Source organism: Cibotium barometz, chromosome 56 (assembly GCF_041138505.1).
Source record: "Cibotium barometz isolate CiBa-2024 chromosome 56, ASM4113850v1, whole genome shotgun sequence".
NCBI classification, from domain to species: domain Eukaryota; kingdom Viridiplantae; phylum Streptophyta; class Polypodiopsida; order Cyatheales; family Cibotiaceae; genus Cibotium; species Cibotium barometz.
Window position 1 is genome coordinate 26,334,057 of NC_141101.1, and position 12,183 is coordinate 26,346,239.

The 12,183-nt window shown below is 42.4% G+C and overlaps 1 protein-coding gene across 1 annotated transcript; it reads right to left on the minus strand.

The window, feature by feature from the left end:
• Nucleotides 1-9,185: 9,185 nt before the first annotated feature.
• Nucleotides 9,186-11,974, minus strand: LOC147607071 (chlorophyll a-b binding protein 1B-21, chloroplastic-like). The gene is made up of 4 exons (XM_086791288.1): nucleotides 11,600-11,974; nucleotides 11,319-11,421; nucleotides 10,017-10,305; nucleotides 9,186-9,513 (listed from the first exon to the last, which is right to left on the minus strand). Exons 1-4 carry the CDS (start codon nucleotides 11,791-11,793, stop codon nucleotides 9,365-9,367), a joined length of 735 nt encoding a protein of 244 aa, XP_086647414.1. The 5' UTR covers nucleotides 11,794-11,974; the 3' UTR covers nucleotides 9,186-9,364.
• Between the last annotated feature and the right edge of the window lie 209 nt (nucleotides 11,975-12,183).

Below are 12,183 nucleotides of genomic sequence, written 5' to 3' on the forward strand. Positions count from 1 at the left end.
TCCTAATTATGAAACTCAAGTACCCCCTATTTAAGGTTTAAAAATCAGATAGTAGGTATTACTGTGATACATGTGGTAAGATGCATCCCATGTAATTAGCATGGGTATTGCTAGAACCATAAAGGCCTACATGTACCCTCCTAAAATTGTTTCCATGGGTGGTCAACTTAAAAGACTGATAAACTTGTCAAGTTTTCAACCTACACCACTAGATCACATATTGTGAGAAAACAATCCCTTGCTTCCATTCTCCACTACTCCTACCCTCCCTCCCTTTACCCCCATTCTCCACTACTCCTACCCTCCCTCCCCCCATAAGATCCCCTTTACCCCCTAACTTATAAGCTTAAGCCCACCCTTCCAAAAACCCCCTCTCTTATACTCACGTGACACCATAAGTTATGGCTTGTGAATCCCTTGAGTGAAAGATCCAGTTAAAAAGAGGATTGGAAATTTTTTTTGATAAATTTGTTGTGGTTGTTATGATTCTTCCTTAATTGTTAGTATTAGTTAGTGTGTGTGACTTTCCTTGAGATTTTGTATCATGTGTGTAAGTTTTAGGAGAATTTTAATCATTAGTTTTTTACTTTTATTAAGGTAGTAGTACATAAGATTGTGCATTAGACTTAGGAAATTAATGCATTAGGTAGTGCATTGAACCATTAAAAACACACACAAAAAAAGGATAAGGGAAAGGGAAGGAGAAGAGGGAGAGGGAGAGGGAGAATGGTGATTTTCTTTTGAAAAAGAGAGAGGATGTGAACCCTGATTTTTGATTGAAAGAGAGAGAGATAGTGGTTTTCAACTGAGATAGAGAGAGAGAGTGGTTTTCAACTGAGATAGAGAGAGATTGAGTAACTCGAATCAGGTCCTTATGCTCTTACTAAAGGTGCTTCCTACCTATTAAACCTAAGCAGCTGAGTAAACGTTTGGGCAGAGAGAGGGTAAGCACATTGGCCAAAGGGAGCAAAATGTTGACCAATTCCATAGGTGAGAAGAACAGATTGCATCGAGCTGAGGAGCAATATAGGGAGGAGGATCAAGCACAAGAAGGCTTGCGGGCTGCTATTAATCAAGTTCAAATTTAGTTTAAAGTGGCTTAATTAGGGTGCTTACTTATGATGATGAGATGAGATGAGACATACATGGTTCTTTTTTTTGGGACCAATAATAATATATATATTATAAAAAAAGAAAAACTTTACATTGCATCCTTCCAACCCCACCACAATCAGCCACATCATCAATAGATTAATCAGCCTCCATTAAGCAAGCTACACACTAAATCCCATCTATCATCCTCAAAGACAAAAGAAGATTCATCCCAAGACAACTGGTACCCAAGCAAAATGCAAGCTTCAACCAAAGCTTCAGTTGAGCAGCCCCTAGGAGCCTGTTTTTCCAGTACATCACCCTCCACATCCCCTTTTTGAAACCTGATTTTGATTGTTGGTCTAGTCTCTACTGGATTCTCAATAAAGGCTGCAAAAAACAACAAAGATGTAACATGCTTGCTTAACCTTCTTGTACCATCTCTTTGTTTTATCATTCACCTTTTGCTTTCTAAGACCCTGCAATCCAGCACACCACATCATTAGGCATAGCCCATTATGTTTGTAAATGACCCCTAGAGGAGAAGGATTAGATGATAGCAGATTGATGAGTCTGAATCAACTGAAACAGTTCAGCCCCACTCAACTTATTAACCAAGCATATAGACCAGCACATACATATACATTTATGCATCAATCCACTAACATCAATTCCTGTATCACAAGCTTTCTAGAAAACAATGCAATTTCTGGAGTTCCAGATCTCCCATAAGTAGCAAAATCTGATAATATTAAAGATCAAATCAACATGTCCACCATTTGTTGCCCATCTGCCAATCAACCAGTCCCCCCATTGACCTTGCACCCCTAAGTAGCTTTGGATCCATTTCCCAATCTTAACCCAGGCTCCTCTAATAGGTAGGGCAGTCCCAAAATGCATGCTTCCCATCTTCCAAGGTAGTCCTACATCTAGGGCAACATCCATTTGTGAAATTCCTCTGAACCACTTTAAGAACCAATGGGCAGAGCTCCCATACACACTCTCCATAGAAAAACCTGAGATTTAGTAGGTATTTCCATCTCCCATATTGCCTTCCACTTCTTTCTCCAACAGCTGGAGCTCCAACTTACTTTCCAGATTCTGTTAAAGTAAATGACATTGTCCTCACTTACTCTCAAAGCATTGTACAGAACTCTGGTTGTGCCTTTGTCCAGCTTAGATCCATTAAACTAGGACCAATCCCTAATCCAACAAGATTCATCCACTGTTGTAAATGTCCAACCTTTTGCACCTCCTTACATGTCTGACAAGTTGTGCTTCCCTATTGGATAAAGCAAGATCCATCTCCCCAGTTGCTCAAGCAACTTCCAACCCACTGATACTTCATCCCAATAGTTATTAAATCTCCTCAAACCCTTATTATTCAATCTTTTGGCTATTTTGGGGTCTTGTCGAGCTAAAGGGGGGTTGAACTTATGAGTCCACCAGATCCCTAAACACATTAAAAAGTTCCTTGATGCTCTACCATAGCCATCCCAGACCATGAGTTCCAACACCTCTTTCCATTGAGTACACAGCATCTTGCACAAAGGGGACCCTGTTATTTTGAGAGGGGCATGAGAGAACACTTTATCTTTCCAGCTTAGACCTGGCCTCACTCAATCAAGATAGACAGTTGAACAATCTACAAGTTCCCTTAGCATTTCTGACCAGATTTCCTTCTGATGAAGACATTTGGGCAGGAGCACAGCCAACTTGGCAATAGTATGGGAAGGAAGATGAAGAATACCTAACCCACCTTCACTCTTAGGTAGGCTAATTCTGTCCTAGGCCAGCCAGGCCAAAGCCTTTTTATTGGACCCAGCATTCCTCCACACAAAATCTCTCATAGGTTTGCTTATCTTCTGCTAGTGCCCTTTACCAAAGTCCAGCATAGGGCATAGAAACATTATATAGGCAGCCTTCCTTTACACTTAGAGTATTTCCTAGAAGTTATTTCAGGAGGTCTGTTGTTGATCAATAAGGTGGGTTAGTGATCCGTGCCTCATGAGGCGATCCATGAGGTTAGGTCTCACATAGGCTTCACATGTCAACAGCAAGACTGGTCATAGCTGAGCCGATCGTATTCAAGGTGTACCACGACTTGTTGCAAGTTCTGTCAAAAGACATGTGGAGAGTAAACCTAACCGCAATGCTCAAAACCAAGAAGAACAACAAGGCATACCATGTGATGATGGAGAACCGTGTATGTCTCAAGAGGAGAGATCGGGTTGAGTAGGTAAAGTGGATTTTAATGCAAGTACTAGTCGGCGACAATCGTGGGCAAGTGGGGTGCAGCCTCACACATGTGATTGCATGCTCCCGTACCTGGTGAAGGGTGATGGTCTGCGTGCATGGAGTGTGACTAGGAGCATCACCCAGATGAAGGTGTTGGCAGTTGGGGGGACAGGGGGAATGAAGATCTTGAACAGATGAAGAGGTTGCGGGTGACAAGGATGAGGGAAGGGACCGCAAGAAGCTCTCACCTGAGAGGGTAGCTGATAGACTCATTTCGGATGCACAGAAGCCCCTAACCAAAGGAGAGAGGGTATGTTTGCAAGTGTCCCCTAAACTGGTGAGGAGCCAGGTTGATTTCTTTTCTTTGTGTGGCATGATTGTGTTTTTCTCAAGTAGGATCTCGTCCAAAGCCAACGTAGCGAGATGGCTATAGGATAATGTTTTTCTCAGGTTTTCTATCTAGGCAAAGGGTTCTTCAATATTTTGTTTACTAAAGCACAAGCAGTCTCGAAAGTGTTTGCTAGAGCTCCCCTCTTCATGGCCCATAGACTGATGCATGTTATTCCCTTTGACCCCTTCTTTGATGTTGATAGAAGTTTGTCTAAGTCTTGCCATGTGTGGGTGGAAGTTGTTGGGCTACCTCCGTGGCTTCATCTTGCTTTGAGGGAGATTGCTGGCACGAGTAGCTCGGTATTATATCTACCTAAGGAAGATGCAGGTCATTGGCAGGGTGACAACGTGTGTATTGCTTGGAATAGAGCTACGTAAACTCCTAAGTCTGTAGAGGTGGATTTAGGTGACTTAGGCAAGATGGAGTTGATGCTAAAATTTGGACCTTTTCCCAATGCATGCTTCAAATGCAGTGGGTTTGGGCATATTGCTAGGAACTTCGTTAAAGGGGGTCGGGACAGAACAGAGGTTGAAAGCAAGGATAATCAAGGGGGAGAGATTAAAAGTGGGGAAAAGGAAGATGGCAGGGGTAAAGGGGAAGAGGATAAGGGTAAAAATATTGAAGAGAACATTGGGGACTCTGTAGGAGAGGGAGGCTAGAAAACAATGAAGGGGAAAATGAGTGTGAGGCAGGCTAAAGATGAAGCTAGAAAGAAGGCAAGTGGGGGTGGTGTTGGGAATAACTAGGGTAGCAAACAGTCTGGTAGTTTAAGCCCAATAATGTACTGGAATCCTTTTAACCCATTAGGGGAAGAGGATAGTGGGACTTCATTAGTTCAGAAATTCAATTGGCAAACTAAGGAAAGCCTGGAAAGGGATTCAAAAAGAAGGGGATCAAGGGGGGAGTGGAGAGGAAATACAGATAGTTCTTGAGATTGCACTCTCATGAGTTCTACTTTTAGAATTAGTGGTTGTTCGTGGAATATTAAGGGGATTAAAGATAAAAAGAAGAGTGCTGCTTTTTGGAGTTCGATTAAGGATTAGGATTTGTCTATTATAGCTATTCAAGAACATAATGTATTTGGGTCTAAAAATTTGAGAAAGGACAAGTCTAAGGATTGGGTTGTAATATATGGGGGTGTGAATGGAGGGTTTAGTGGTATTATAACCATTGCTAAGAGTAGCTTATGTCCTAATGTTATAACCAGTCACCCCAATGGGAGAATTTTGGCAATGGAGATTGTTTTGGAAGGGGAGAAGATTTGGGTAATTAATTTTTACGGGGCTCACAACCATAAGGTGAGGAGTGGGATATGGGAATGGATAGCTAACTTAAACTGTTATGGGCACTCCATTCTTATGGGGGACTTCAATATGGTTGAGAAACAGAGGGATAGGTGTGGGAGGAGCACTGTGTTGATGGGACATGTAAAGATGAAGCGGGAAGGATTGAGAGGAAAGGTAGGCTTAAGAATGGTTGGGAGATCGATGACCAGGGCTTAGATCCTGGACATTCATATTTCAGTCTACAATATTTTGGGTCCTCTTCCAGGATAGATAGGGCGTTCTTTAGCCAGCAAGTTACATGGGTATCTCATACTCTTAAAATGTCAATTGATTCCAGCGCTGCTTTGTCTGACCACATGCCCCTTAAATGGGGATGGCATGTGCTAGGATGGGAAGAAGCTGAATTAAATAGGTTTCTCACTAGGAAACTAAGGGTTAAGCCAAACTAAGGAAGCTATAGAGAGACTCAAAGGGGGAGGTAATGTGCAAGGTTCTTGGAGATTGTTTGCCAATGAAATGCAGGGCATAATTAGGGGGGTTGGGAAATTAAGAGCTGAGGAAGGTAGACATGAAAGAAAGAGATGGGGAGATCTCTTGGAATCTCTTCAGAAGAAAAGGCAGGTTGGGAAACTAACCGCTGAAGAGACAAATTGGTATTTTAAGCACCAAGATGGGCTAAAGTGTGAAGATGAGAAATGCTTCAAGAAGGAGGAGGTTAGGTATAAATGGAAAACCTTCACCAATAAAAGGAGACCAAATGGTTATCTGTTCAAGCTAACTTAAAAGTTGAAAGGCAAGGAGGTTATAGGTAGGATTTTGGATGATAATGGGCAGGAGCTAAAAGGGTTGAGATTAATAGCCAAGAAATGGGTTGAGTATTTAGGAGTAACTCTCAATCTCAAAAGGAGGATCACTCAACTAGAAGGGTCCAAGCTGAATCCAATCTTCTTGAACAAGTTAGTAAGTCTGGATCCTGATAGAGCTAAATGGTTAGAAAGAGATATAGAACTTAAGGAATGCTCGGAGGCCTCATAAGACTGGGGAGAGAGAAATCCCCTGGCTAGGATGGTCTATCTGTGGAGTTTTTTTATTGCTTTATGGCCCTCTCTTAAGGAGTTTGTTTGGAGAATGTGCAATGAAGCCTTTAAATCAGGCAACCTAGATAGGAACTTAAAGGAAGTGCTAGTGAAACTTATCCCTAAACAAAATGCTTGTGACAAGTTTAATCACTGAAGGCCTATTACTTTGCTAATTGTCATATATAAAATTTTGGCCAAAGTCATTGCATTTGGAGCCTCAAGCATCAGCAAACTCTTGTATATTATTCAGAGCCAACCTGACATTATCATTAAGAAGAGTAAAGAGTCATAAGCAAAACATTGGATAACCAATTGCTCCCCATTGCTTTTAAACCAATCACCCTCCCTCCAGAAGAGGCCATCTCTAGGGCCCTAATTAGAGGGTGAGATGCAATAGCAAAGAGTCGGGGAGCAAGGGGACAGCCTTGTCTCACTGATCTATTAACCTCAAATCCCCCAACAACTCTTCCATTCAACAGTAAGTTAGACTTGCCCCCCAAGGTGAGAGTGTATATGCAAGAAGATATTCTGGAGCCAAACCCCATTCAACAGTAAGTTAGACTTGCCCCCCAAGGTGAGAGTGTATATGCAAGAAGATATTCTGGAGCCAAACCCCATTTTTTCCATTACTCTGGCCACACAAATGTCCAATGCACCCTATCATATGCCTTTTCCAAGTCTGATTGCAAGAGAATACATTTCCCACATCCCTTTCCAGCATAGCATCATAAATATTGTCATATATGGATCTCCCCTTTATAAAGTCATGCTGTTTTTCAGAAATAATCTCCCGAAGGGCACGGGTGATTTTAATGGCAATATTCACAAGTCTAAATTAATAAGTATGTCTAAAGACAATGGCTTTGACTTGGAGAGATGGGGGTGTGAGGTGGTGATTGAGGAGAGGTCAAATTGTCAAATATTTAGGGGTTCCATTTGGGGTGGATGTGACCAACAAGCAGCTGCTGCTGCTGCTGACAAATTGGGCATTAGATAGATTCTTTGTAAAACTGAAGAAATGGGAGGGTACCAGAATCCCCTTTCATCATAGGGTGGCAATATGCAACACAATAGTCAAACAAGAGGTTTGTGGCAGTGAATATATTGCTAAATCTACTTCAGAAGGGTCTTTCTCCTGATAGATCAGCTTGACAGAAGTGACTCTTTGCTTAGGATGAGTGCAAGATAGTATTGAATCAATTCGGGAAAGAGAAATCCCCGATTGGGATGATTTCTTTGTTGAGTTCTTCATTTAGTATTGGTCATACCTAAAGAGCTATAGGTTGCAAACATGTAAACAAAATTCTCTACGAATAGTTTCCTTTCTTATCAACGTGGCACTTCATACCCTTGCATAATGTGAGTTTCATTATGATAATTACACATTGCTTTTTTCAGCACATTGGAAATGACACTTTCATTTTACCATTCTATAACCTTAACTACTTTAGTACCACATGAACACAGGACTCGACATATGACAAGTAGGCCACCACCAAGTGCCTCAAAATTTTTGGTGATAAATAAAAGGCCATGATCTCATTTATTACTATCAATGAAATTGATTTTACAATATTTACATATGTTCAAATAATCATACCAATTAGTTAATGAGACATTTACTTCTCTAATCAACATGTGGCACATGAACACTTGTTCATTGATGGGTTTGGACAATGCCCCTTGCACCAAGGCAAATTTTCCCACTTCAATAAAAGCTTTCACGTACATTTCCAATCATTAATAGAAAATCACTAGCAACACACCCTTAAATGTGAAGACACCCATCAAAAATCATCCATAAGAGATCCATAGGATCAAGCAAACTTATTTCATAACGTATGTCTCGATTTTACCTTCATCCGTGCTAAACATCTTCCTTGAAAGAATCAAGTCATGATTTAAAAAACATAGTGCTATCAAAATTTATGCAAGGATTGGCTATTTCTTTCAAATTTTTTGATCCTCTAAATAGAAAAGGTTTCCCTGAGCTCTAGCTCTGCTTGATCTATCCATCATGTCTATGATATAACCTTAACATGTGGAGGTAAAAGGTGTCCCACTGTACGGGGAAGTACAAGCATGCTATGATAAAAGGACAACCACTCTCACAACCTTGCCACGTGAACAAGTTCAATAAAGTTCATCACTCTTAGCCTTGCCATGTGTAGGAAAGATAGGGGTACAAATTACATGAAGGCTGCCTTGAAGTACACCTTTGAATGGACCATGATGCACCTAGTATTACTTTCACATGTAACTTTGGGGACCCACTATTGGCTACAATAGTCTATCTTCCTTTGTAATCTTGCCACATGGCATAATGAGATGGCCTCAAGGGTTTACAAATGGGTGAATGCTATGGCAAGGACAAGAATAGTGAGAATAATAGTGTAGAGATAGGTACATCACACTCAACCTTGCCATGAGGAGGTAAGATAGGGGAACAAATTACATGCAAGGTATCTTGAAGTAAACCGTGTTGAACCCTAGCACAACTATTGGCTCTTTCTCATGCAACAATTTAGGTTTGATAAAATAAGGGTTGAATGTGATTTTTTTTCCCATTCCCATATAGTAGGCCTCGTGGTAATAAAGGATGATTTTTGAAAGGCTTGATCATCCTTCTAAATGATAGGTTTGGTAGAAAAAAAGCCTATTATTTCACAATTTACCTCATTTCTTTTCAAATCACTCAAAATAAATGGCTGTTTTACTGCCAAAATGCTCAAAAATGGGCATGTCCAATGAAAGCAACCTTGATAATAATGTTTAGGCCGGCTTTTGTTCATGAATTCTAACCCATGCCGATTTTGACACAATAAAAAATTGAGGAGGCCAATTTTTCTAACCTTTACATTCACATTCTCTTGCATACCCCAATGCTAACCAGCCTAATTCTCAAAATAAGAAGGATAGAAATTGCATATAAGGGAAGGAGCGAGGCAATCCTTGTTGAATGCTGGCAAGTAAAGGGTAGTGGGTGGTCAAGAAAGGTTTGTTTTGGTGTAAAAAGGATCTTGATGTCAAGTGGATTTTGTTGTAATATATACATAATTATTTGTCAAGAAAAATGGGAATTGTGGTTACACTAAAAAACAAAAAAGTAAAAGCTAATTTAATATGGGAATTGTGGCACAAAAACCAAAAAACCAGAAAAGAAAAAGGACACACGTCAAGAATCAGAGGAAAGAGACTCACAGTTGATCACATGCACCATGGACGAGGTGAACTTAGTTGACAACACACTTCTGGTTATGACAATATCACGATCTGGATTACAACACACTTCTAGGTATGACGATCTCGGCGATGTTCTTGTGCCATGGGTCGGCAAGGTGGGCGGCTAGGTTCTGAAGAGGACCTGTGCCTGGGTAGGCAGCAGCTTGGATGGAGAAACCAAGGAAGGCAAGGAGAGCCAATCGGCCTGCATTAACAAATTACAAATCAGGATCTTGATCCTCAAATGCGGCTTGAAAGGTGCTGCTATGCGAGGAGAGAGGGAAGGAAGCACAAGTACACGTGTGTGTGTGTATGTGAGAGGGAGAGGGGGGAGAGAGAGAGAGAGAGAGAGAGAGAAAATGTGTGTGTGTGTGTGTGAGAGAGAGAGAGAGAGAGAGAGGGGGAAGAGAGTTGTATACGTGGGGGAGTGAGCGTGAGAGAGAGAGGGGAGTGGGTGTGTGTATGTGAGAGTGAGAGAGAGAGAGAGAGAGAGGAGGGTTGTGTATGTGGGGGGGGGGGGGGGCGAGAGGGAGAGAGAGTGTGGGTGTGTGAGAGAGGATAGAGTTGTGTATGTGGGGGGGAGAGAGAGAGAGAGAGAGAGAGAGGAGGGTTGAGTATGTAGGGAGAAGAGAGGGAGAGAGAGTGTGTGTATGAGTGAGTGAGTGTGTGTGTATATGTGTGTGTGAGAGAGAGAGTGTGTTCTTCTACCGTTTTTCAGTTCTTTGAGCTTGTATTCCTCAAACTTCTTCGGATCCTTGGAGAAGCCAAGGGGGTCGAAGGGGCCTCCCGGGTACTTCCTCTTCTCAGGGTCCTTCTCTTCGTTTCTTTTGGCCTCCGCAAAAGCGATGGCCAGCCCTTCGATGGCCAAAATGATGGGCAGGTACCCCCAAGGGACTGAAGTGCCCAAATAGGTAGCCTGGCCCCCAGGTGTGGCCGCCCATTTCTGGGCCTCCACCCAGTTGCCCAAACCCAACGCCTCTGGTACCAACACTCCTGGCTGCAACGCATGTACAGCATTAGAATTGCAACGTCACAAACACACAGGAAACAAGTAAGATATCTTCTAAAACCTTCTGACTAGTTACTTGACCTACATTGTACATGTGATGCAAAAAGCCTTTACATATGAAGCTTCTCAGCTCAGAGGAAGGTTGGCCTTCCATACAAGCAATATAAACTGACTGTCTAGGGTCTTTAGGGGGGTGCACATGCACACACATATAATTTACCCCCCTGGCAGGAAGTGTCAGAGCTTGGACAGGCCTTCTCGTGCTTGGGACCCCTTGTTTGCCTTTCAATAGGCACCCTTGCCTGTCAAATTTGACTGGAAAGGGATGAGACTTACAAGTATTCCACCATTTACATGTTAGCTATGAGGCTGTGAAATATTTTGACAAATTTTTTCCAAACAACTAGTTTTTCCTAGAAAAAGAGATCCTTCTATTAGTTGAAAAAGACCTGTCTAGAAGGTAGAGTACAAACACTGCTACACCAATAAAAGAAACGCAACGTAAAGGGGCGCATCCTCTATGGCAGGCTGCTCTCAAAGGAAGGCTACATTGTTAATGCAAAGATAGATTGCCACACTAGGGGAGTCGACACCTATCTCCCAGCCTCCAAAGAGGAGGAGTAGCATCCAACTGCGGAAGGGGTCCTCCGACATTCTAAGAATCCACAAGGGACATAATCATAGTCCATGCAATGACCAAAAGGTTGAGTGAACAGATAACCTCTTTTATTCCTTTTGATATCCAAATCTTTCAACATGAGTTGAGTCATCTCGGAGACGGAGCCTTTCTACTAGACTACAACAAAAGAGACCTACAGAGGGGGCCGGGGCTGGAAATATTTCAGCAAGTTTTTTACATCCACAATTTCACATGGTGATTGGCTGCAGTTATGAAGTGAAGTAGGGGCTTCAGGCACACAGCCAATTGACTGCAATGATGGATATAGTTGCACGCACACAACATTCACATACAGGAGGATTAAGTAGGGGTTGGTACTAACCACAGCAAGCATCGCCCATCTGCAGTGGATGAGCTCAGATTCCTTGTAACGAGCAAAGTTCTCGGGCACCTCAGCCAGACCTAGAGGATCGAATCCAAAGTCTCTGCGTGAGAGACAAATGCAGGATCATCTCAGTAGCACTCAGGTAATATCAATCATTAAATTAACTGCAAAAGACAACAATACCCATTTACAACGCTTTTATGTAGATAGCTAATAACCCATAATGCTTAATGCGTGTGCAAATGATAGATTAACCTCTATTTGAGCTCACTAATTACCCTGGAGAAGAGCCATCGAGGTAGGACGGACGGGGCTGGCCTGGCAGCCATTCAGCCGACATGGAGAAGCGAGAGCCATTGCTGCACGCCACAGAAGGAGTAAAAGAGGAGGAGCCCAGAAACTTGGATTTGGGCAATTGTGGGAGGGACAGAGAGGGAACAGGGTGTGAACAAGCCACAGTAGACGTAGCCATGGCTATCCTTAAAGCTTCGCCGTTTCACGTAAAGACTCTCCACCTGCAGCTTTCCACCCTTTCTCGCCAACCTCTTCGAAACGACGACGCTTTTGCTTCCGGATATCCTTCCACGACGCGATAGGCCCATCTTGCTTGCTAGCCTCCCATTGGCCCCTTCGCGGATTTTTGCCCCTCCCCCTCGGCCACTTTCCTTCCTTTTTAATTTAACTTTTTAATTTAATTTAATTTTATTTTTTTGGAGGGGGGGAATTGAATACCACAACAAACACACACTACTTACTAGTTAGTGCCTCATTGTATCGTTCGAGGAGAGATTCGATCCTACGACCTCACGGAGGCATCCAAACTCTTCTATCATCTGGATTACTGGTTTTGGGCCTTTTTTTG